The sequence below is a fragment of the Larimichthys crocea genome, chromosome III, assembly GCF_000972845.2.
Source record: "Larimichthys crocea isolate SSNF chromosome III, L_crocea_2.0, whole genome shotgun sequence".
Classification (NCBI taxonomy): Eukaryota; Metazoa; Chordata; class Actinopteri; family Sciaenidae; genus Larimichthys; species Larimichthys crocea.
This window is the reverse complement of record NC_040013.1, coordinates 651979-677530: the sequence shown is the minus strand read 5'-3', so window position 1 is coordinate 677530 and position 25552 is coordinate 651979. Positions and strand designations below refer to the sequence as shown.

At 39.0% G+C, this 25552-nt stretch overlaps 1 protein-coding gene across 5 annotated transcripts in view; it reads right to left on the bottom strand.

Annotated features, from left to right (window-relative positions):
• abca2 (ATP-binding cassette, sub-family A (ABC1), member 2) overlaps window positions 1-25552 on the bottom strand; it is an 85245-nt gene that overhangs the window by 34673 nt on the left and 25020 nt on the right. Inside the window, exons 2-11 of one of the 5 annotated variants that reach the window (XM_019273102.2) lie at window positions 19767-19860; window positions 18016-18018; window positions 12496-12607; window positions 10442-10605; window positions 6451-6572; window positions 4274-4387; window positions 2595-2771; window positions 2042-2263; window positions 1549-1925; window positions 1076-1235 (exon numbers count right to left, since the gene is read on the bottom strand). In XM_019273102.2, the coding sequence (XP_019128647.1) occupies window positions 1076-1235; window positions 1549-1925; window positions 2042-2263; window positions 2595-2771; window positions 4274-4387; window positions 6451-6572; window positions 10442-10605; window positions 12496-12607; window positions 18016-18018; window positions 19767-19860 (1545 nt within the window). Of the gene's footprint in view, window positions 1-1075; window positions 1236-1548; window positions 1926-2041; window positions 2264-2594; window positions 2772-4273; window positions 4388-6450; window positions 6573-10441; window positions 10606-12495; window positions 13166-18015; window positions 18019-19766; window positions 19861-25552 lie in introns of those variants that run through there. The other 4 variants (XM_019273103.2, XM_019273100.2, XM_019273101.2 and 1 more) reach the window with 4 other exon arrangements.

Below are 25552 nucleotides of genomic sequence, written 5' to 3'. Positions count from 1 at the left end.
ACTCACTGCTCTCTACATATTCAGCCCACTTCCTCAGATAAGACATGTACATAGCCAATCAGTGTAACCACAGATAATCAGTAGATGTTTGTGCTTATGTTGATGCATCGAGAGACCAGCCGCATTACATGGTAATCAGGTGGCTCAATATGAATTCACGATGGACAGTGTATGATTCATTTCTTTGGCTTAGAATACAAATTATGAAACCATTCCCATAATTTGTTCTCACATAATTCATGCTGGGAGTGTCTGCTTCTGGATGCAGCACTGTCAGTGTAAATGAAACCGCACATGCAGTGTTATTAAGAGTGAACTATTAATATCAGGGAATAATATAAAACAGAACAAACAGAAATACACCTGTGTTCAAGGAAGAACTCTGTACTGTGCATGGCCTCAAAAAGGCGATGCTAAAGCCGGCAGGAGCATTGAGTAACAAAATGATCTGCTTATTCCAGCTAAACTAAGAAAACTATGAATTACATGAATAATTGTTTATTTTCTTTGATATTTTTGACATGCAATGGTGATGCTAAGTTATATGTATGTTGATGTTGAGACGAGACGATCCCATATACAGTAGCTAGAGCCCAACAGCTTCGTCTTCATGACATGTTTGGCTGTAGTGACATGGTGACATAGGGGCTACGTGCTGGGCTAGTTGATGAACTATTGAAGGTGGCAAGCTAACTGATGACATGTTACCAGCAGTGAACATGCCCACACAGTAGTACAGTTCTGTGTGGGCATTTTGTCCGTACATCACAGTTTTACCGAAAAGCTTGAATGACATCACACATTCTGAAATGGGTGCTATCTTGACCTTGGACAAAATGATCTCAAGTCAAGATCTCAAGATCTCTTACTTCTTTTAACCAAACTTTCAACCTCATGGTCTTCATCATCAAATGACAACAGCTAAAGACTGAAAGGTTATAAGGTGAGAACAACTGTGTGCTGTGTTTAAAGCTTGACTCCAAACTCAGTGGACAGCTTTAAACACAGCTTTGGAATTCTTCTTCAGTCAAAGAGCTTGTACATCTACACACCAAAGACAGCACTGTCTACTTGCCTTCTGAATTACTTTATCCACCTCAGAGCCAATGGGGGAGTACAGGATCTTGGGATTTGTAGTCATCAGGTGAACAAGTAGGCCCAGATTCCTCTGTTCTTTGCTGGTGAACCCCAGAGAACTCATATTGCCCTGCTTCAAAGCCTCTGGCTCGATGATCCTGCAACAAGAGCCACAAACTTTACTGCCAAGATCTGCAGTTTATGTTGTCTCACCGATTTTTCACATGAATAAAAATAAAACCAGAAATTAATTCTCACCACAAATCAGCCCACAAGCTTGTATATACAGTATATATACTATTTATACTGTATATTTGTGTTTTATGTGTAACAAGTGCAGCTGCAATGATGGTTTCACCTCATAAGAAATCATTTTTATAATTTTCTCGATTAATGAATTATTATTTTTGTTGTCTTTGTTCTTTCAAAGAAGTTTGACTTGAACATGAACACAGCTATCATCTCACCAACCTGTTGTTTCCACACAGAATTGGCTGCAGTCCGGCCCACAGTTGCACAAATGCTGAAAACTGAGAATGAGGGTTCTCTGATTCTTCCTTCCCTTTCCCTCCTCCTGCTCCTCCCCCTCCATCTGCTCCTTCCTCCCCTTCCTCTCCGGGGATGTCAGTCATGTTGGGGCCCCACGTGGTGGCGTTAAGGGGCCAGCTCATATTTGTGGGTGATGCCGGAGTTCGACCAATACAGGCACCTTTGGGCAGCAGGCGGGCCAGGCCAGAGAGCAGGTCTACATCCTTGAGGAGCCTCTCTACATCGGCCAGGTCCTTCAATAAGGCCCCGAGGTGAGACTGAGAGAGAGGCACAAAAGAGTTGGGTTGCTCCAGGTGAAGCTAGTGGGATGAGGGTGGAGGAGAAGAGGATGGAAGGAGACAGCTAGTGAGCAAATACAAAGAGGTCTCTTTTATCTATGACAGCAGTAGATCTATAGCAAATGTTTCTGCTGTACCTTCTCAATGACACTCTGTGTGTTGATCTGCTCTCTCAGCTCAAGGCTCATCTGCCTGAAGCGCTCTGACCTTTGACGCTCCCCTCCGCTGCAAACTGCACTGCGATAGGTCTGCAGCACCGGTCGCTGTTTCTCAGGCACCAACAGGATCTTACTAAACTCCATGGCCCCACCCTCCCCACAAGTGAGGACCTCCAGCATGGCTCCAGTCAGGAGGACCCCCTGTGGAAGACACAGCCAGTTCATTTGATGATGTCAACATCTCAAATCAAAAGAAGGAATTCACATTATACTTGGATGGCAGACACGTTAATAAATCACGGCTAATTTAATAAATAACAAGAAAGATATCAATATTTATTTGGTAAATAATAAGAGCCGTGCTTATTGTACCCAACACAGATGCTATCCACCTGTACTCCCTAACAGAGGGTTAAATTAACACACAGTGTGTGTCCCTTGTGTTCTGTGGTTTGTCTCTTTTTGTTCTGGATTTTTCTTTCAAAAGAAATAGAAGAACTTGTAAACTAGTGGCCTGAATCAGCATGTATACCTCCACCTCCTTCAGGGCCTGTTGGTCATTTCTCTGGTTTCCTGAGACTTCAGTGAGGCCTAAGGCCTGGGACATCAGTTTGAGCAGAGCCTGCCTGTGGGCTGCTTTCGATGGGTCGCTTAAGGCTTTGTGTATCAGACCTCCATCCAGACTGTAAACACCTCCTAGAAGCTTCTCCTAGATGTGGCGGTAGGGGGGAAGGAAGAGGAAACAAGGAATCAGATTTTTTGAGTTTTGGACCACAGAGAAGAAGAGGGGGTTTTCAGGCCTGGGACCCAGGTTGGGCCAATACCAGAGCTATGCAAGCAGTAAATGTAATCAGGCTCAGTAGCCTCTATGGACACAATGGTAGAGGTGAAACCAAGAACATTAACTCTGTAATCATTGACCACATCTGCGCTGTTTAAGGACGACTGTTTGTGTCCCAATAGGCTGAAATACTGCTGCATTAAATAAATGAATCATGGGTGAGTCAATGCATGTTAATTAGCATATCTACAGCAAATCAGACTTACTGATTATTAAATTAATTCAACAACTGTGAGTCTGTTTGAACTATACTGAAGAGAAACAAACCTTTCAGTTCTGTTCCTGAGGGCGCTCTGATCAGTCAAACTCATGTGTAACTGTTATATAATAAATAAATGAAGCATACTGGCTAACTGGCTTGACTTACTGACACAGCTAGATGTGACGGAGGCATTTATAAATCTCATATACAGAGGTAGATTCAAGGTGCTAGCAGAATAAAAGAGACAGATCTATATTATTCAAGTAAGATCAAATAAAAGAGTAAATGAAAAATGAGAAGATATTATTAACATATAATTAACAATAAGAATAACAACACAATTATGAGGAAGGACTGGAGAATTAGTCACATTTAGTTAAAAGCACATGAAAATAATACGTTTCAGTCTGAATTTAAAAACTGCAATAATCAAACATTCCTAAGATCATCAGGCAGTTGAAGTGCTGTGGCTCAGAGGTAGAGTGGGTCGTCCACTAATCAGATGATCTCCTCCAGTCTGCATGTCGAAGTGTCCTTGGGCAAGATACTAAACCCCAAATTGCTCCTGAAGGCTGCGCCATCAGTGTGTGAATGTATATGAATGGTTAGCTCCTCAGACTGATGAGCAGTTGGCACCTTGCATGGCAGCTAATGCCATCAGTGTATGAATGTGTGTGAATGGGTGAATGAGATATGTACTGTGAAGAGCTTTGAGTGGTCGGAAGACTAGAAAGGAGATATATAAGTACAGTCCATTTACCATTTACTTAACGCTGCTTCTCTCTGTTCAGTTCTGAGCACCATTAGCAGTGCACTTCCAAGTAATCTTAAGAGGCCTTAGACAGATATATTGCACAAGCATATGGTTCCTATATTTAGAGCAGACTGATGAAGATTCCACCAAGTTTCCAGAGTCAGTGTGTAGTGACTGTGTGTGTGTGTAGTGGTTTCAAAGGAGCAGATACAGTGAGCTCACTGAGCACTGACTCCCCCACACAACGCAGCAGAGATCTGCTGCTCGGATCTATTGTTATTATCGAATGTGTTGAAATGTATAAGAGGGTTTAGAACAGAGTTTGAATTACAAAACTAATTAGACTTGACTCATAAAGTGATGTCACCAAGTAACTGTGTGTGCATGTATGTGTGTCTGGTTGTATAAACTCACCTCCAGATGAAGAACTTTGTGAGCAGGTTTTTTACTGCTGTCTTTTGTCCCCTGAATCCAACTTTGGGCCCCTCCACCATCTCTGAGGGATGTACCAAAGATAAGACTGTGCACCTACAGGACACACGCACACACACACACACACACAATATGTATATATGTATATGTGTGTGTATATATATATATATATATAATAGACAATCTTCATATTAGATCTCACTGGCATTAATGTCATCGTCAGAATAAAACTTAGAACTAAAAAAAAAAAAAAAATAGAACTGAAAGAACAAAAAAAATATATACACTAACATCTTCACACATACACATACGTGCATGCATACACACCCTCCTATTTACCCTGTCCTTCAACTGCAGATTCCACCTGACACCGGTGAGGAAATAACCTGAATGCGTGCCAGTGAAGAGCTGCACTACACCTCAAGCCAGCACCAAAATAGAGCCTTAATACCCAGAGTGGAGCGGAAATAAAAAAAAGATGAAGATGTATTTCAAGTCTTTGAAAATATTCACTGTCAGCAGCCTCCTGGCAAACATTTGGATTGTAATGAACATTTTCATATTTCATGTTTCCATTTCTCTTGAGTTCGTAGTGGATATAGCTGTGTGTCTCTTCCTGGGACTGCACTGATCATCATTATTTTACCAAAGATGTGAGAATCCTTGTGGTTGATTCACTAAACCTACTGTAACTGCCCTCATTACTGCAAAATTCAGTGTCAGAGAATGTTTCCAGTTTAAATTTAACAACATTAATTCGCACAGCTCCAGCTGAGCTGCTAATCAACTTGTTCAAACCCTGCATTCACTAAGACAGACATCAGTCATTAGTTCTTTCAGCCAGTGAAAATGCATTGGTTGATTTGAAATTAGACGTTAACCCAAACTTAATGAAGATAAAGAGATAAAGAGAATTTATACATATATTCAAAAATGAAGTCTTTATATCATGCTGATAATGCACATATGATAATAATGTGTGAATACCTTTGTGTTGTCATTCTGTACACTGTTTGTGGTTCACACTCAGTGTTACAGACTCTCTGCAGACATGTCTGAATGGATGTTAGGCGTGTTAAGCCCCTTCTGGCAATCTTACTAGATTGGATTTATGTAATTTTGTCATCTTGGTGCAGCACTAACAAGCTGTAAACACATTCATATTAGAACATCATCACCTGATAATGAACATGTTAGCAAACAGTTGTCTGTTTAAACATCCAAAACGACAAAAAGCAACATTTGGAGTCATGTTTGTGTTTGTGTTTGTTGTGTTTGTGTCATGAATAAATGAATGTAAGTCCAACATTCACTCTCCTTTTAGCTCTGTATTTGGTCTCCACCATATCTGGCTCTTTAGCTGCTAAATGCTTCACTGTGTTCTCACGGTCAGTTCAACAAAATGAACACATTCAATACAGAATGAAACACATCTGACAACTTGTTGCTGTAAACCATGGATGTATATGGAGAACAGGAGGGGGTGGGGGAGGCAGTGAAGCTGCTCAGTGGTACACAACACCAAAAATGTTGAACTTTTGGGCCATAAAATTACTAGATCATCTGCACATGCGTCCATATTGTGTGGCCCTTGGAGCAAGCACATTAGAGACTTACGCAATTTCTCCTTTAGTTCTCCACAAACTTAAAAAGGGATAAAATGATTCTAGACTTTCCAAATGTTTTCAGACTCAATGGATTCAATCCAGATTCACTTTTTATGAATACCACCTGTTTTCTTTGTATAGCATCTATATTTTATTTTTGCATTTGTATTTATATTGTGGCTTTATCTTTGTCTATACTGTACTATTACCTATATTAGGACCAACAGCTCATTGAAGCCCCCTGTAATTTTGTTGTCCTTACAGTATGTCTGTTGTACAATGACAATAAACCCTTTCTATTCTATTCTATTCTATTCTATTCTATTCTATTATATTATATTATATTATATATAGTAATTATATTCAGATAGTGAATCGTCATAGGCTGCTTCTTTCACAATGTAAGCTCATAGGAAAAAGTATTTTTGGATCACAGTGTGATGGACGCCACTGCTTCATTAAATGAGTATGGAAGTCAATCATTGCTGCAGATTATCCCAAGGCAAGAGAAAAAAGTGATCTGTGTGTGTTTGTAAAGTAACAGTTCATCACCTCTCTGAGGCTGACTGGAGTGTTGAGCAGCAGGCTGGTTGTGGAGTTGGACAGGGAAAGGTTCTTGACCAGGAACTGCTGGAAAACCAACTGGTTCTTCAACACACTGGCAAGAGTAAAGCCTGCATCCAACGGACACACACACACACCACAAAAACACACACAATGGTTTAAAATGCATTTTTCTGTTAGTAAATTGATTTTGCTGTAAGAACACACACCACTATGATTCTATGTGACAATTAGAGTCAGCCTATTACAGTGGTCAGTCTAAACAGTAAAACATCTTCTGATATACACAAATCCGCTGACTGTGTGCCAGTGCCATTATTCATGTTTCCTGTTCATACTGGCCATGAGGAGATCCTCCCTTAAATAATGCAAATAGAAGAGACGGAGGTTTAGCTGAGTTAGGTCTTCCAAAGTTGTTGTTTTAGTTTTGTATTGTACAACATTCACTCTTTTCTGTCTCTGGACAGTGTTTTCATGCTTTGGCAGAAGTTAAGCAAGTGTTTTTAATCAAGCAGCAACCTTTGTGGCTGTGAAATGAAGCTAACACCAAGAAACACCAAAAACTGCATTTCCTTGCACGACCACTTGAGCCTGGCTGCAAAAGAAATAAACATGTTTACAGCCTGGTACAAAAAACAGTTTTGGTCTCTGTAGCTAATTTCTGCATTCATGACAACTGTACTGAGGGTGAATTTATATACAACTCACCTGTTCAAATGATATTAAGGCTAAAGTTATGCAGAATTAACAGCATGCCTGCTCTGATTAACAGGTGGATGCCATTACAGGTGGCTTATTTAAGCAATCAGGCTTTATTCAGCCTGCCTCATATTTAATAGTTTGTGTTTTTGACAATAAAAGTATCCCAATATGGCATTAAAGGGTTAAAATTATTTAAGAAACACATGTACATTTAATTGTTATGATCAGGACCGAAGTTGGTCAAAAGATTTAATGCAGTCAAAGTGAAAAAAAAAAGAAATTTCATATATAAAATGTAAATATGAATGCACTTGCATTTTTTTTGCATGAAGGGTAATAAGTGGTATATTTTTTTAATAAATTCACATGGCTCAAAAAATAATAATGCATTAAGATCAATGTTGCTGTCAATTATTGACATATCCAAGAGTGTAATAATCCCCCCAAATAAATTCCAGTTTGTACGTTTAGTATATGGAGAATATTTCATATTTTGTATTTGTAAAACATGTGGGTTAATATTCCCAAAATGGCATTAAAGAGTTAAACTTGTTTAAGAAACAGATGTGAATTTAATAGTTATGATCAGGACTGAAGCTGGTCAAAAGATTTAATGCAGTGAAAATGTTTTTGTAGCACTTTTTTTGCACAAACGTTAGATCATCATTATTTTCTGCTGGGGCGCTGAAAGGTTAAGCACAGGATTAGAGAGGAGCACAGAGCCCTGTTGTCACACGTTTGCACTATGTTGATGTGTGTATCTACCTTTTCTAAATTCTGTTTACAATCTTCTCAGCTGTGTCATTTACATTACACTGAAAAACAGCACATGAAGATTTGTCTTTCAAACCACGTGTGATCTATTTTCTGCATTTTTATTTATTTTATATAAGTCCACACAGCGTGCAGGTGCTGTGCTTTGTGCTGTGTAATGCATAACAACACAGAGACAATATTTTGGTGTAGATGAAGTACATGTTAGTCGTAGTAGAGGTGGATATTGATATTACATAAAGATGGAAGGACATATCTATCTCCTTACATCTCATTACATCATAATTCATGTCAATGTGATTAACAAATGATAGCTTATTAACTACATCTTACACAATTCTGGGGGCTTTTATTTCTTGTGGTGTTAGTTATTATTAGCAGCTTTAGGGTGCTTTTGTAATATAGGCGGCTCAGGCTGTACACACTTCCAGCCAAAATGATTTTGAATACATACAGTGTGTCTTCCTAATGTCTTTCTGACAGTCTTCATGATACATATGCTGAGTAAAAACACGTTCATTAGACCTCTGTGTCACAGCAGTCCAGATTTGCAGAGGAAAACTAATGAATGGCTGTGAGCTGTATATTTAGCTCTTTATTTAATTTGAATTGGGGTATTGTCCATTAACAGTTGTATTAATACCGTCCTGTTGTGTATTAGGATTACATCAGCAAATAAGTGCTGTGAAAGTCCTTCAGGCATGGCAGTGTTATACCATTATTTCTTGGCAGTTGGAGTGTGGAGTGTGCTATAGCTCCTCCTTGGCTTTGTGCCCTGCCACAGGTATTTTTGAGATAAGTCTATCTAACTCCACAAACAGCTAAATCTGGAACATCAACAGACAAGGTTTGGATGTAGATACCACAGTTCCACTCTAGAGCCTCATGAATGAATAAAAAGAGGATTCAATCTAGCAATGTCAGCTTTCATTTTTTAAATTCATGAGCTCAATTGATGGGTCGAAGTTTATCCAAATACAGCCTGAAACATTTCATTGATTCCGTCTATGGTTATAATCAGACATTGTGTTATCTGGATGGACAGTTATTTTATACCCTGACAAAGGTCTAAATATGAGAAACAATAAACAATGTGATGGCATCCAGTCTCAAGAATGAAACTACTCTATCTGAATTCTACAAGATGGCTTCTTCAATAAATTCTTGATAATATCAAAACCATCATGATCAAATTTAACACCTTGTACATTTAACCAGTTCAGCCAATCAAAACCTTTTTTTGGAATCCAACGGCAAAAAAACAACTGGATGTGTCTCCTATGGTCACGGTCTGGTCATGAAATATGACCTGGCAATAAAGAGAGATCTATAAATAATTTTTTCTTGCCCTCTTTTAGGATGGTTGATGTTATAGCCTGTCTATATAGCAATATATATAGAGTAGGGATGTAACGATATGGAAAATTTGACTTGATTATATTCTTGATTATAGTGATAAAATTATCATGGTTCTTAATTGCTGTACAAATGCAAAAAAACAAACAAACACATACACTGAAATAATTTCACAAAATCTTGTGATTTTCTTATCATACTAAAACATTAGAAGCCAAAGTGTGAGAAAATTAGTCTATATTCTCGTGTGTGTGTGTGTGTGTGTGTGTGTGTGTGTGTGTGTGTGTGTGTTGGGCCAACACTGTGAGCAGCGAATTGAATTAACACAACCACGTTTTATTTTATTTCCTGGAGCTAAAGTTACAGACAGCATAACTCGCTGTCAATATCGACTCACGTTTTTAACTCGCTATCATAAATATCACTGTATTTTCTTCCTAGCATTAATGAACATGTTTACATTATTTTACGTCGCCTGACACTGACAGTAGACTGGGTGCCTTCGGTTACATTTCATGCACTTACCGCCATGCTTTCATTCTTGATGCCTGCATTACAAGCTACGCATTCACGCAACACCTATTATTATATATCCCTATAATCCACCAAGATAATGAGATTAATTTAAATATAAACGGTCATTTTTATTGCGTAATACCGGTAACCGTTACATCCCCAATAGAGGTCCCTCCTAAGCTACAATACAGCTGAACTTCTCTACTTTCCCGTTTCCCGAACTTAGAAATACTTTCTGCATGTCTGTGTTGGAAAGAAAACCAAATATATAAAATAAATTCAATTAAAAAAAGAGGTATTGAATATAATAAAGAATCCCCCTCCTGCTTGGGGTTTGTGATAAGAGTTCAAACATTTGAATAATAATTTGAGTTTTCTGTAACTTGTAATGAGTTCTTTAAGTTGATGGGTCATATATTTTAGAATGTCTACTGTTCTTCCTCGCCAAGAGCTTCATAAAGAGAACACCAACTTCATCAAGTCCAAGTCCAAAAGTATGATATTTCAAACCCCTAATCCAATTATTTCTAATGAGTTCTTTAGGAATGTGTCTGCTCATGATTTCATCAATAGATGACAGAAACCTGTCATCACACCAACACATTAGTTAAAGCATGGCTATGTGTCAGACCTTGGCTGTCGTTGAAGTTGCAGTCTGGTGGTAAAGGGGTGGAACTGAGACTCTCCAGGTGCTGCTGCAGGGTCTCCAGCTCTTGACCCAAACCAGGCCAGTCTGAGGTGAAGAGTCGATTCTGTTCAACCACTTCACTGATCCGCTCCAGCAGCTGGGTCACACTAACAGACGGACATTCAGATATTAAAACATGTGTTAAACACTGTATGTGTGAGGTGTGTGACAGGAGGAATGTGTCCCCGAGTGCACGAGACGATTATGTTAGCTCTGAGTTTTCTCCATGGGTGTACGGTTACGTTTAAGACCAAGTCAAGGTGATCTGTGTCGGATAACATCAGAAAAGAGGATAGCTAAGGTAAGACACTATGTCTGTGTGAACTAAATCACTAAAATCAACTTAGCGGTGTAGCGGAACCAACTGCACAATCACAACAATAAACCCAAGAACAAAGAACAAATCTCACATGTACATATACGTCAGACAAAGTGCCTCTAAGAATGTGTGTATCCCTTCAAAAAGTAAGAAGTAAGTAAGAAGTAACTCCTGAATATTCTATGAGACCACGAGTGCTTTCTGTCATTTTGCTGGTCTACAGATAGACTTGGAAGTTTTTGTTTAAATATAAAAGTCAAGTGTTCGGAATACTATGATGTCTAGAATATGTTACCAGACCAAGAGAAGAGAGGCGAGAACAATAATGTTAAATTTGTTCAGTTGAGATGTAGCAAATGTAGGTGTAGGCACCTTAATGATGAGGTCATGATGGGGTGTTCAAGGATAGTGTTTTGCAATAGTGATCTAACTGACTACCAAAGAGTAGTCGTCTGAACAGTCCATTGTCTGGTCATGCTTGATGGACAGTATGGACTTCTACACAATCTGTAGTGTCACCCTCCTAAAGCTCTCCCTCATATATTCAACTGCTTCTTTTTTATTCACACACCACTAGTTGATATAAAGGTCTGTAACATCTGGCCTATGTTCATCACCTGCATGCTGGAGCTTCAGCCTAGTCCAGCCTTTCTCCTGGCTAAGCGTACTCCGCGAGTAGCGCAGCGCACACATATTCGAAGGCCGTAGGCTTGCTAAGCTTTGCTGATACAGTTGTTTCACTGCCAGCTGCCTGTCCTTGGGTTTTATGAAGAAGTAATTTCCAGCCCAACTTCAAGCAATATTATTCAAAAGATTAGAAAATAAATGTTTTTATTTTGTTAAAGAAATACCACTTCAGTAAGTCATTATTATAGCAAAATACTCCAAATAAATAAAACTTAATAATAATAAAAATGTTCTCCGTCATCTTTAAAGCCCAGTTACAGCTCTGGTTCTATTATTTTAAGTTACATATTGTCAATTAAATCACTCTTCCTTGTGTGAGATCTAACTCTGCTGAGTGTGCAGTCTAAGTAGTGCACGGATTTCTTATTAGCTATCTGAACTCCATGAAGGAGACAAGAATTTTGCATTCTAAGGATCTGACCTCCTTTTCTAGAGCCGCTTTGCTCTGAAAGGGAAGGTTGGCCTTTGGATGTGGTCTGCACATCATCCCTGTTTTAGTTAGAGTTGGAAAGGAAGTTAGAAGAGAAGATTTATACTTATTATATAAGCTTACTATTGGCAGAAATGAAATATAATAATCATACACTCTGTATGCTTTCATTAGTTTATAATGACCTGAATCGTTGTGTTTTGATTACCATACATTGAGTCCTCTCAAACAAACACTGGCTCTGGATAGGATCACTGGTGTTGTGGTCATTGTAGTTTTTCCTATGTGCTTAGAAGGGGAATGGTATTCATTTGGTTGTAAGCTGCAGCCTCACTGCTGGGTGCCACGTTGGACCTTTAAAAGTTGAATCTAGTGCAACAATTTTGCTGATGATGTTGCTTTTTTTTTTTGGACCCCCCAAGGCGCAGACAGACCGGCTCTATTTAAAATGAATGAGAGCGCTGCAGAGAAACCACTGGTCTGAACACAGCCTTAGTCTGATCTCACAGAAAGAAATATAACAAATAACTGCTATAATAATTCTTGACGTAAACTACTCACGTGGAGTTCTTGTACTGCAGGAAACCAAATTCATCCCTCTGTCCATCTGGGCACAGCGACTGCATGATGGGAATGATGCCAGCCGAGGTGAGTGGGGCTGCACTGTAGAAGGCTGGACATGAGGGAGGAAAGAGAGGGGGAGACAGAAAAAAAGACAAACAAAGGAAGAAGATGTGGCAAAGTAGGATGGAGGGTGGCGAGGCAATCCAAGGAGGGGGAGGATACAGATGTGGAAAAAGAGGAGGATGAGGACCAACAGATGGAGGGTTTGTCATGAAAAGAAAATCACAGGACCAAACATGAAAAAGCAGAAGGAAAGATTCTGCGTTAGAGTCCAGAAGGAAGAACGACGTCAGACAAGCCAAAGCAGCTGATGGCCAGAGAGGATTCCACATGCCAATGTTGAATACACAGACCTTTCAGTTTTCATATTTCTTAAAGACTGGCTGGACAAGCTCTCAACCATGAAAAAAGGAAACATCTCATGGTAATAGTCTAATGTTTCCATGGTTACTACAGCTGCAGCTTGTCTGCGAGTGTGGATGTTCAAATCAAATCTAATCTAATCAAATGATGTTGTACATTCACCCTCATCCACTTCCTAACATCAATATGCAGAACACGTATGTGCAGCATTTGTGTATGGAGAGTTAAGTAATGATTTAATTATATTATTCAAAAGAGCTATATATACTGTAAATGATGTAAAGTATGTTTTCATGTTTTATATAAATACAGAATATGAAGAATGTGTTTATGATATTTATCAGGTATAATTATTTTTTCCATGTAGAGCTAATATTTTCAGGAGGTTATTTCTTTATCATTGTGTCTTTCTCCCTCTTCAAACTCATAGACAAATGTTTGGATCTTTTGACTGCAACAAACAAAGCTGCAGAAATGTAGAAAAGTGGACTTTAGGAATGAGTTGTCTGTGTCACTGAGTTCAAATATGAACCTCGACATATCCTCAGAAGTTCTGATGATGTGTATATATATATACAGTACTAAGCGGGCCTGTGAATGATTTGATCACTGTAAGGATTTATCTGTGTGTACTGTATGGCATTAAATACTGTAACTACATGTTGTTATCCAATCATTCATTGGGATTATTATTAGAATTATTAGAATTGTCGACAAAGACATTAATAAACACTTACAAATGTCCTTTTGTTCATATTCAATGTTCATATTTTTAAGAGCAAACACAAGATCTTTTTAATTTGGCTTTTCCTTGAACTATATGCATAAATCTCTCTGTTTATATATTTATATCATTTTCACTTTTTAATTACATTCTATTTTTGTCTATCTGTTTTGGTTTTGATTTTATTGAGTTTTTTTTAGTTATTATTTTTTTTATTTAAAAGGTTTGAGCTGTGCTTTGTTCATAATGGTGTGAAGTATTACTGTGAAACACTTTGTGTTACACTTTGTTTGTTGTTGTTGTTAATTATTTTGTGTTTATTATTGATTAAAGTTTGGCTTTGATTTTTCTTTTGACTAGGAGTTCTTCATAGAGACATCATGGACAAAACATGAAAACACAAAACAAATGAATCTCACAGTCCAAACACATGAACCATGACAGGTTAATTAGTAACTCTAAATTGTCTGTAGGTGTGAATGTGAGTGTGAGTGGTTGTTTGTCTCTATGTGCCCTGTGATGAACTGGAGACTTGTCCAGGGTGTACCCCCCTCTTGCCCAAAGTCAGCTGGGATAGATTCCAGCCCCACCGTGACCCTGATGAGGATAAGCAGTTACAGATAATGGATGAATGGATGAAATACAATACACAATGTCCTATACGTTTCCTTTTTACGTAGGCATTCACTGTCATAATTAAATATTTACAGTATTTTTCTCAACTTAACTAAATTGAGTTTCTTTGTCACATGAATTGTCCATGTCTAATTCAAATCACCACAAACAAAGTGTGTTATATGTCACTGTTGTCCAGCAGAAGGCAGCATAGACCTGCCAACACCAAACACAAAGCAGTTTTTCTGAGGAGGTGCAGGGGGGCTTCACTTCTTTCCAGACAGAGATGCACCAGCCATGCCAAACTGAAAAAGAACAGACTGATGGTCTGATCATGGCTTTGCCAATTTAATATCTTGTAGGTCACAATCCATTTAAATGCTTCTTTGTATATGAAATCACTCAGTCTGTTTGTTACACCTCAAAGACACAAAGTGTGGTTTGGACATGCCAGTCCAATTCCTGAACATTAAATGATAAAATTGATTTGTTGGAGTATTCATCCACTCATTCATTCTGCCTAATGCAGGGACAGAAACGCGTCCCTCACATTTATGATGGTTATTAATTAAAGCATGCAAAACAATTCTTCTAATAAATTCATTAGAAGGAACCGAAACTCTCCATCTTCAACCTCTAAAATTCAGGAGATTGTGCCGAGGAGAAGTGAGAAAACAGAGCTAGCGTGATAGTTTTAGAGCTTGATTCATTCTCAGGAGAAATTAAACTCTTCCATCTGCATTATTCTAATTATATGCACTATATCTTTGTTTATGCCCTAATGAGTGTTGGTAGTTTGTTGTTAAAATGTGTACCAGATATTTTTAAGACCTTTATTTATGTTCTCTGGATATCCTGTCTCTTTTTTAACACACTAAAGTTATTAAAAGTTCAGCACTTAATTTAAGCAAAAGAATGCCTCCTGCGTTTGGTCATAGAATAGAAACTGAAGCTGAAATGCCAGCATGTACGCTCTGCAGTGAAATCCCAGGAGTACTAAATACATCATTTATGTTACACTCGCTTTATCTAAACCCAGATTTTCTTGATCTGGGTGTAAACTTTCTATTATTAGTTTTGCAGTGTGTGTTCAATGGTATTTAAAGTCACAGTGTGTTTGAACAACGGAAGTGGTTGGGTGAGGAAAAGGTATTGTACTTGAAGTAGGTCAATTGATTCAGTTCATTAACATCTATCCTCTCTGGCCAGCTAGCTGAGGATAAGAACAAAAGTTAAGTACAGTTCAGAATCCATCATTCAGTTGAACACGAACAATACAGGGACAGTGTTAAGTACACAGCCTGCTGAATGGAAGAAGAATTACATGGAATGAACAGCAACTCATTCACATAAGTTGTTTTTATATACTCAAGGTGTACACAAGGTGCCCTCTTTGCCTTCAAATAATCCAAACACACACAAATCACACACCAACACACACAGGTAAGAGTTATTCAAAGTCCCAACTCGTCATATGCTGCTGCTTGGTCAGTAGTCCTACACTTCAAAATAATGCTGAGGTACCCATCATGTCTGGATGTGCCTCTGTAGTAGGTAGTTTGATGTGCCGTAAAAGTTAGGTAGTGAAGATGTAGTAAAGTGTGAAAAAGTCTGCATGGAGGTGGTGGGCTAGATGGATAGGTTAAAAAAAACACAGTTTTTGATACTTCTGTGCTGGCTTCACTTCACAGCCACGGAGGTTGCCACTTTACATAGGCTATGTAACGTACTTAAGTCACATCAGATACATCATGTAACTTACCATCTTTTGCAAAACCTAACCTAATCAAAGTGCAATTCCACAGTCCACGGCAACACTTTTATTTTGAAAGTCTTACCAGAGGTTGCATATTTATTCCTGCTTAGCTTAACATAATCTAAAAATAATGCTAGAGGGGTGGCATCATATGGATAACTGACCAAGCAGCAGATTTGACAAGTTTGGAGTGAGAATGTGTTGACACGGCAGAGAAACAGGATGCAGTGAAGGCCTGTCAGAGGCTTTTGTAAAATGCTAAAAGAAATAATGCAATCAAAAGCGCAACAATATTCAGCAACACAATCATAAAATAATGTGCTGGCTCTATTCTGCAGTCCATTTGTTTAGAAAGGTGAAGCTGAGAATTATAGATTAGATTATTCAACAAACATTATGTATTCTCATCAGTATTCATACAAGTGTGTTCCTCTGTCCAGCAGCCAGTGTTTTGGGATGGCAGTGCTAATGTGGACAGAATGAAAGTGTTTAGGCATCAGTCCTTAACAACGTTAAACAGGATGTTGCTCTGTGGTGATGATGGAGCTCAGTAACTGGCTCAGTTAGCACACAGCAAACAGGATGCATCAAGACTGGATGTGTCAGGACTAAGAGGAACACACTCACAGGAGGAGGTGGAATTATATTACACACAGATACAGTTGAAACCATGAGTTCAGTCATTCAGTGGCTCCAATGACATCAACAGAAAGTAAAAATGAATGATTCTATCCTTCAAGTCGATGCAAAGAACATAAAAAGCAACACACAAAGGAGACCAACACTATATTTCTAGTTTTAAAGTGCACTGATGGTGCATCACTCATTCCAGTTCACAATGCAACAAAGTCCTTGTAGGGAGGAGGTCAAGAGCAAAAAGTCAAGACTCATCTTAATCAAGTGGGTATTACTGTCATCATCATGACCAAGGTCGCAACTATCTTAATTTATATTAACCAAAACTGAAACCATTCAACAGTTATTTGCACAGTCGTCCATTGTGTGCGTTGTTCTAGAGAGGACTGAGCAACATATTTTGTGCAAGGATACACGAAGCAGGCTAACAGCCTGGCTAACAGCCTGCTTCGTGCATCTGCTTCTCGTCTCCCCCATCCATTTTCTTGGTGTGGAGGGGGGCATGGAGGGGGGGCAGCCATTAAAATGAACAAATACTTGTTATTAGAAATGAGTCGTGTTATTGGTTGCATTCGAAGGAAAGTCTTACATCCAATCACAATAATGACCGTAACAAATAAATCAGACCATGCATAGGCAATTTAGCAATATCCTTGCAGTTGTGGTCTTGATCAGTCTTAAACTCCCTGCAATGATCGTGTTTCATTTGAATTTGAGCTGTTAGGTCCAGTAAAGTTCATGTGGACAGAAAGCTGAAATGAAGTCTGGAGAAAGCCTTTGTGGTGCACAGTAAGCAACTTTCATGTAATAATATGTCACCATTTTTCCAAAATTGGTTCGTCACATACTCATATTTCTCTAGATATGCAATGAAATAAAATCTGCAGCAGCTCTCTCATGCCATAAACAAGGAGTCTAAAATATTATCTACAGATTTATTACAAATAGGTAGCCTAGATCAAATAACCATCTAAGCCACCTAACTTTACTAACTTAACTTTTGATTTCATCAAGCTTCACTTGTGTTGGCTGTTTGTATGTGTTACCATTTCAAACATCTAACTATGTTTTTTCCTGCAGGATGTCTGAAAGAAGTTCATGGTGGTTTCACTGAGTGGGTTTGTATTTTCAACATACTTTATGGAAAAAAAACCTTATGAGCCACTGAGGGACTGAATGCGTGGGTTCTTCCATGACAAGTAGTATGCATCAAGGTTAGGGGACATAAACATATAGTCCATACACACAGACAGAGAAACACACCCCAAAAGAGACACACCCTCCTTAATTAATCAGGAGATGTTTTAATTCATATATGTCAGCCAGGATCAGTCAGGATAAAATGAATGATGATGAGACTTACACACTGGTCCATCCAACACGTTGAGAACATGCATCACGCACAGGAAAGAAAGAAACAAAGGCGGAAAAGAAATAAAACAAAAAAAGGACAGCAGAAACAAGACAAAGGTGAAGTAAAAGACAAAAATCAAAGTAACCTAGGTACAACAGCTACAAGGCAACAATAAATGCACTGAGAAGGAACTAAAATATGAGAAAAATCAACTAAGGACAGTGCAACACAAGACTAAAAGATTGAACTGAGCACAGAAAAATACAGCACATGGTAGAAGGCAAATCACAATTACATGTACAATATGTTTGTGTTGATTTGTTCTATACACGTGACATCCATTGCATGTCTGTCCTGGGAGAGGGATCCCTCCTCTGTGGCTCTTCCTGAGGTTTCTTCCACCTTTTTTCCCTGTCAAAGGTTTTTTGTGGGCAAGTTTTTCCTCCCTCGAACCGAGGGTCTAAGGACAGAGGGTGTCACTCCCTGTACAGATTGTAAAGCCCTCAGAGGCAAATGTACTTTGTGACTTTGGGATATACAAATAAAATCTGATTTTATTTGATATTTGTAACAGAAGCAGATATGTAGTTGCAACGCTGCACAGAGCTATGTAATATCTTCATGACTGTAGGGACATCTAGGCAACAGGACGCAGCAGAGGTGTTCACTTTCTATGTTTAAAACAACAATGTAATTTGTGTTAATGTGAAGGGAAGGACAGAAGACATCTAACACCAGTGAAGTCCTCCATCATCCGTCAACTCACCCTTCTCTCACCCTCTCCCAAACAAAACATAACCACCAGGTCAGGCAGTGCTTCACCCAATTGATGTCTTCTTTACTTTGAATTTCGCCGTTACACAGATGATACAAGGTACAAAGTCAAATTAAATAAAAATGCACAGGGATAATGAAACAATGCTTCAAATGTAAATAAACTATTTTCATTAAACACTTTTTAACTTAATTTCAATTTTAATTTCAATTATGTCTCATGTGGTCAAAGCAGGTGACATTGCAAAATCAGTCTGTGTATATAGTACCTTTTAATTTGTTTGTCCTCTATTTGTATTATTTTCTACACTGAAGATCAAAGCAATGAAATAACTACTATGTGCAGACCACATGGATGGCACCCCATGTGGTTTGTGGCTGGTTAAATGTGCCTTGAATTTTAAATACATTTCCAACAGTGTGACCAGCAAAGCACCCCACACCTTTACATCACCTCCTCCATGCTACGTGGTGGGAACCACACATGCAGATACTATCCATTCATCTTCTCTGTATCACAAAGACACAGTTGAAGACACTGACAGTTAAACCTAAAAATCTCAAATTTTCCTCTCAGACCAAAGTCCAATCTACAATGTAGAAAACAATAAAAATACAGAAAAAAACATTGAATCAGAAGGTGTGTGCAAACATTGGTGATTCTTATCCATGCTCATCAGCTCATCAGTTCCAACTGAAGAATTCAATGTGTCAAAAAGTGCCTTTGTTGGGGACTATAATTAGCAGCAGATTAATCCACATGTGATTCTCTAGAGTATTATTTACAGCAACAGGACGGTGTGTGTGGGATCAGGTCAAAATAAACTGCAGTGTGTGTTACTGCCACCATTAACACTTTAAACACTGTGTGGTGCAAGAAAGGAAACACAGCTCTGTGAGCTATTAAATGTTATCAATACTGAATGAGGCTCATAGGAAAAAACCCATCCCCCTGATATCTTCATCCACATCTTATGTCTGCCTACCTTCCTTGACAGGAATTGCTGGCTTCTTCTGCCTCAGGCCCAGAAGGATGAAGAAGAGGACCAGCGGGATGAAGATCTCAAAAGCCAGCACCCACTGGACAGAGAAAAGACAAGAGAATTGATTACATTACTTACACTGCATTACCAAAGAAACCTTGTCAGTTTTAGTGCACTGATCATCTGCCTGCTTGTGGATCATGCTGTGTAATAAATTACGTTTGCCTAGTGTCACATATTGATCCATTGGACGTATTAAATAAAGACACTCACATAATCTCACTATTTGGAGCCTGTTTCCTGACTACAGTACCTTCTGTCCACACACACACACACCCTCACTGGGCCTGATCATGCATTCACATTTTATATCTGATCGATACCTCAGAGTACTAAGTGAATTCAACCAGATAAATGAGTTCCTCCTCCGTCCTCAGCCTGTAATCCCATTCTTACTTTCTGACCTTCTTTATTCCTGTTGTAGGAAAAATACTACCAGTAGCTAAGAATTCAATTAGCCAGCCTCTCAACTGGACACACAGCAGACTGCCAAAACTGGCAACTCATAAATCCCATTTAGGCTGTAGGAGAGGAGGAGGTGAGAGGAATTATTAATCTGACAAGTGTAGAGAGTCTTTTTTGCAGTTAAAACATCAGCAGTGATGGGTCTGTCTGTACATTAATTAAAATTACAAATATATTTTTTATATTTATTTTTTTTTTTTCATATTGGATGATATGAATGAATGATAATGGTGAGTTATTGAATGTAATTATTATTTTTGAGTATAATGATCTAGTAATTATTAGGTATTCTGTGGAGCTGCTCTAAATTGTTTAGATTTTCTAGTCATAAATAAAAAGACTTTGTTTGAGTTTGAAGGGAAAAATCCAGAAAAGATACTGTGTTAGTAGCTGACACAGTGATCTCAAGATGACCGCGATGGACAATGAATGATAATCCTTATCTGTGAAGTATTTGATTCAGCATTGATTTCTTAACCTATAAATAAAAATAAATCGACCAAGCTCTGTTCACATTGCTGACTCAAGTAGCAGACCGGAGAGGGTTGGCCCTCGACCACGTGGTCAATGGAAGTGTCACAACCAGAGAACAACAGTGGAAGGCTGGTCAAGCAAACTGGGTTTAAGTACTAGCAGTACTAGCTGTGCAGCGGCAGAACAAACTGCAACATGACCTCACTCCCAAGCCATCAAACATGGCAGCTAGGTCAGTGACCCCCCTTCACCCTCAAATTTATGATTTATGCCCAACAAATATCTATACTGTCTGACTGTATATCTCATGTATACATAGTGTATTCTTTGCCATCACAATTACTTACTCTGCCTATCCATGCTGCTCATATTGTACATATTCACATAGTGCATATATCGTATAGCATATTCAGATTTATACCTGCATTATATTTATACATCCTGTTCATATGTACATACTCCGCACTTTACTACTCTGCACTTCTGGTTAGATGCTAAACTGCATTTTGTTGTCTAAGTACCTGTTACTTTGTTCAATAATAATGTTGAATCTAATCTAATCTAATCTAATGAACAGCGGTCTACCTACAGCTTTACTGTTGGAAGCATGGGGCCGCTGACCGAGCTGCCATTTTTGACAGCTTGGGAATAAGTATGGGCTGACTCACCGACACACTCACTCTTTATGCTGTCCACCTTCACCACCAGTGACCATGAGAGCTTTCAGCTTCACTTTTATTCACGCACCCTGATACATTTGGAAACATTTGTTATTGGTTCTGTCAGGTGGAACAGTACTGTCAGTCTGTGTCGAGATAGCAAGAATTTATGACTCCGATCGCCCAATCTGACACTCTGCAGAGAAAAATGAATGTTGTGCCATCTGATGCAGCACAAGGTCTTGATGGAGAACCAGCTTTGTTCCATATAAACAATGTGTACATTTATAGCATTTTAATATTACTTTGTAGTCCTCAGCACTGTCTTTACACAATTGTTTCCATCTTCTTGGAGTACATTCTTGGAAAATAATTGGCCCAGCTGACCCCCTTCCAAATAGTTCATCAATATTTAGAGAGAATATTTACAGACACCACTGCAGCTCAACTTCCTCATCACTCAGTGTCCTGGAAGTGCACCTCCAGCAGCTGAACGGTTCTTATTTCACCTCATCCTGCACACATTGTAAAAACATGTTGTGTGATGATGAGGCCACATGAGGGCACTGAATCTTTTGTCAGGGATCATGATGACAAAGCTTGTCACTGTGTGTGTGTGTGTGTGTGTGTGTGTGTGTGTAGGATATGACAGCATAGCACTATCTTGTTACACTGTGCACACAGAACCATTGGAACCATGATGTCTTTGTGTGTCTGTCTTGGACATCCACAGACACATACGCAGCTGGTGTGTGTGTGTGTGTGTGTGTGTGTGTGTGTGTGTGTGTTCCTGTCTCTGAAGGTCATGACAGACAAACAGGCCTTTTAGAGAGAGAAACCACTGACGCACGCACACACACACAAAACAAAACCTGCCTTCTCACATTATCAAATACAAATTCAAATATTACAAAGAGAACTGTTCACAGCTGCTTTATATAGAAAGTGTCATGAGATAACCTCTGACTTAACTGCACATATGCACGCGCGCACACACACACACACACACAGACACACACACACACACTGTACTGCAAAAGAATAAAAAGTTACATACTGTACATGTAAACACAAAAACAAATTACACATTAACAACTACTGTTACTTGACTAAAAGTTACAACAAAGTTATAGAACTGAATATTCATACTCAGCAGAAAACAGCGACTGAAGGGAAGGTTGGCCTCTTGTTAAAATTTTTGTATTCATTTTCAAGCCTTGGAAGAACAAAAGCAAACATTAGATTTGAAGCAGCAGAGTGCTCTGTGAGAGTGTCACTTTCCCTGTCAGAGGTCACATTTTCTGCAAGCCGGCTGGGCTGACTGCTGTTGGACCAGTAAGTAATATTAGCTAGTAAAGATCAAAAGTTGTTTCATTGTATGCGGGAAAGTCCGCAGATACTCTCATTCTGTAGAGTAGAGCGGTAGAGCGGGTCGTCGACTAATCAGATGATTGGTGGTTCGATCCCCGTCTCCTTCAGTCTACATGTCGAAGTGTCCTTGGACAAGATACTGAACCCCTGAATTAAAGGCTGTGCCATCAGTGTGTGAATGTTGTACTGTGATCTACTAAGATTCATGTCTGCAGCTACTTCTTTTGATCCTTAGTGCCTTTTTGTTTTATGTAATGCTTTGTTGTATTGTTGCTGTTTGTTAAATAAAAATAAAAAATGCTGATGTTTGGCTGTTAGCAAAGTTGTCGACTCGCTAGTTTTTGAACATAAGTAATGTAATCAGTGTATCAGCGTATACATATTTACCACAGTGGGATCACACTCTGAAACTAGCAAATCCTTCATCATATTTCTTTAAAGTCCTGATGTTGCCTCACACATAAACTAATGAGGCACAGTCAGTTTATTAATTAAACTCTGGTATCGTCAGCATATATACAAAGTCAGATTGGAATATTACTTACTGGTGTTACTGATGAACACACTGTAAACTACCCGCACAGCATCAAACAGCAGAGCATTCTTACTCAGGAGCATTCCCAGATCTCACAAAGGAACTGTTGTTGTTGGACAAAACTACAAAAATAAGACCACAACATTGTGATAACCTGGTTCCTTTGTGATGAACAATCTCAATAACAAAGGACACCCAACCTACAAATAATGCATTCACACAAAGAACTACATCACACACAAAGTGGTGTTTCTAAAAGAGAATATGCCATAAAGATTTGCTCATGCATTTTCACACTGTGCCTACACACTCTTTATGAGTCATCAGAACAGTGTGATACAGCTCTGTGGCAAAGAGGACATCCTCAGACAGGGTTTCATTTAGTGCTTTAGTCTTTTCAGCACACTGTACATACCACGATACAAATGTAAGCTGTACATATGTTTGATATTTATGTTTTGGCAGTCAAATGTTGTTGTTAAGGCTGTGCCTGGTTGAAATCCAGTGAAGTAGAAAAAGAAGTGGTAAAATGTTGCAATTGATACGTCCCTAGAGCAGACTATCAAATTAAAATCTCCCCGTATCGCTCAGTCCATATAATCAAGTTCAGCTTTCAACATCTGCAAGTAACTTAAGTAAGTAACTAATTAATAAATGAATAAATAAATAATAATGTTGATGTAACTGGGAGATTCTCCTGAGGTTGAGAAAAGAGTCACCACTCTGTTGATCCTCTTGAACTAAAAAATCACGCAGTCCACGCTTGTTTAGTGAGTGTTGGTGTGTGTGTATCATGGCCTGCAGAAAGCACATTAACTAGACACATGTTAATTATACAAGCATTGTCATCATGTACAACAACGTATGTCTACATGTAGAGGCCGTAGGCTCTGCCATACTCTCTGCTGCTGTAGCAACTCTGTTGCTATGGTTGTTCCCCTCTTCAGCTCTGACAGAGCATTTCAGATCATTTGCATGTAGTTTTAATTGTCATCTGTGTTTGGATAACCAATGGCCACTAAGAATTCTTGATTCCGATTGGCAAGACAACAAATGTTCTGACCTTTGTCCATTCTAACCCAATACCCTCTGCTGCTGCCTGCTCCCAGTTTCCTGTCTATCCACAAGTAACACTATACAGATAAGGGCATATTAAAAATAATAAACATATTCACACGCCACACCCTGGCACATACACACACAAAAGCCTGCTGATTGTAGAATCATTATTATTCATCCTCTGCAGACGTCTGTGCTGCACACCAGTGCCATTCAAAACATTTGGAATCACAATGAAGCCAATGTTTGAGACGTACACAGTCAGAGGTGGGTGGGAGGGTGGACAGCACACACAGACACAGAAAGACAGACAAAGCTCCATTTGTAGATATTGATTTACACAAAGACTTACATCTCAGAGGAAATTCATGTATGAAGAAATGTTTTGTGGAGTTATCCACCCACCCCCACACACACTCTCTCTCTCACACACACACCTCCTACAGTTCACTGCCATACTCAGTCTGACTGCACACTCGGCCTTTCACGGCTCTTTCCAATAGATTGGGAAACGACAAACAAATTATCTTTTCACTGAGAGAACGGAAGAGAAAATAAGGGGAGATGTCAGGCTGGAAAAGAGCCAGAGGGGAAAAGGATGTTTTCAAACTATCTCTGTGGGAACAAATGTCCAAACTATGGAGAATGCAAACTGCTTTCAAATATTTTGGCATAAGGTAGTTGTGCTTTATCGACAGTAACTGACAGCTACCTTTCAGTGCAAAAGATTCTTTTATCCTTTAAATTCAAAACCAAGGCCTGATCATGACTTCATATCTGACGTATGAGTGAAGCAGGTTTGCATTAGTGTACAACTACACAACAACTGAAAGACAACCTTCTGTCTCCTCTAACCTTCTCACTGGCAAGGTGGTGCAGTGGTTAGCACTGTCGCCTCACAGCAACAAGGTTCCTGGGTGGAGTATGCATGTTCTCCCCATGTCAGTCCAAAGACATGAACCTTAACATGTTAATTGGTGACTCTAAGGTGCCTGTAGGTGTGAATGTGAGTGTGAATGGTTGTATGTGCCCTGTGATGAACCGGCGACTTGTCCAGGATCTACCCCACCTCCCGCCCAAAGTCATCTGGGATAGGCTCCATCCATAAATGGATGGATGGAACCCACAATGAAATCTCTGTTTCAAACAGAAAAAACACGTAACTG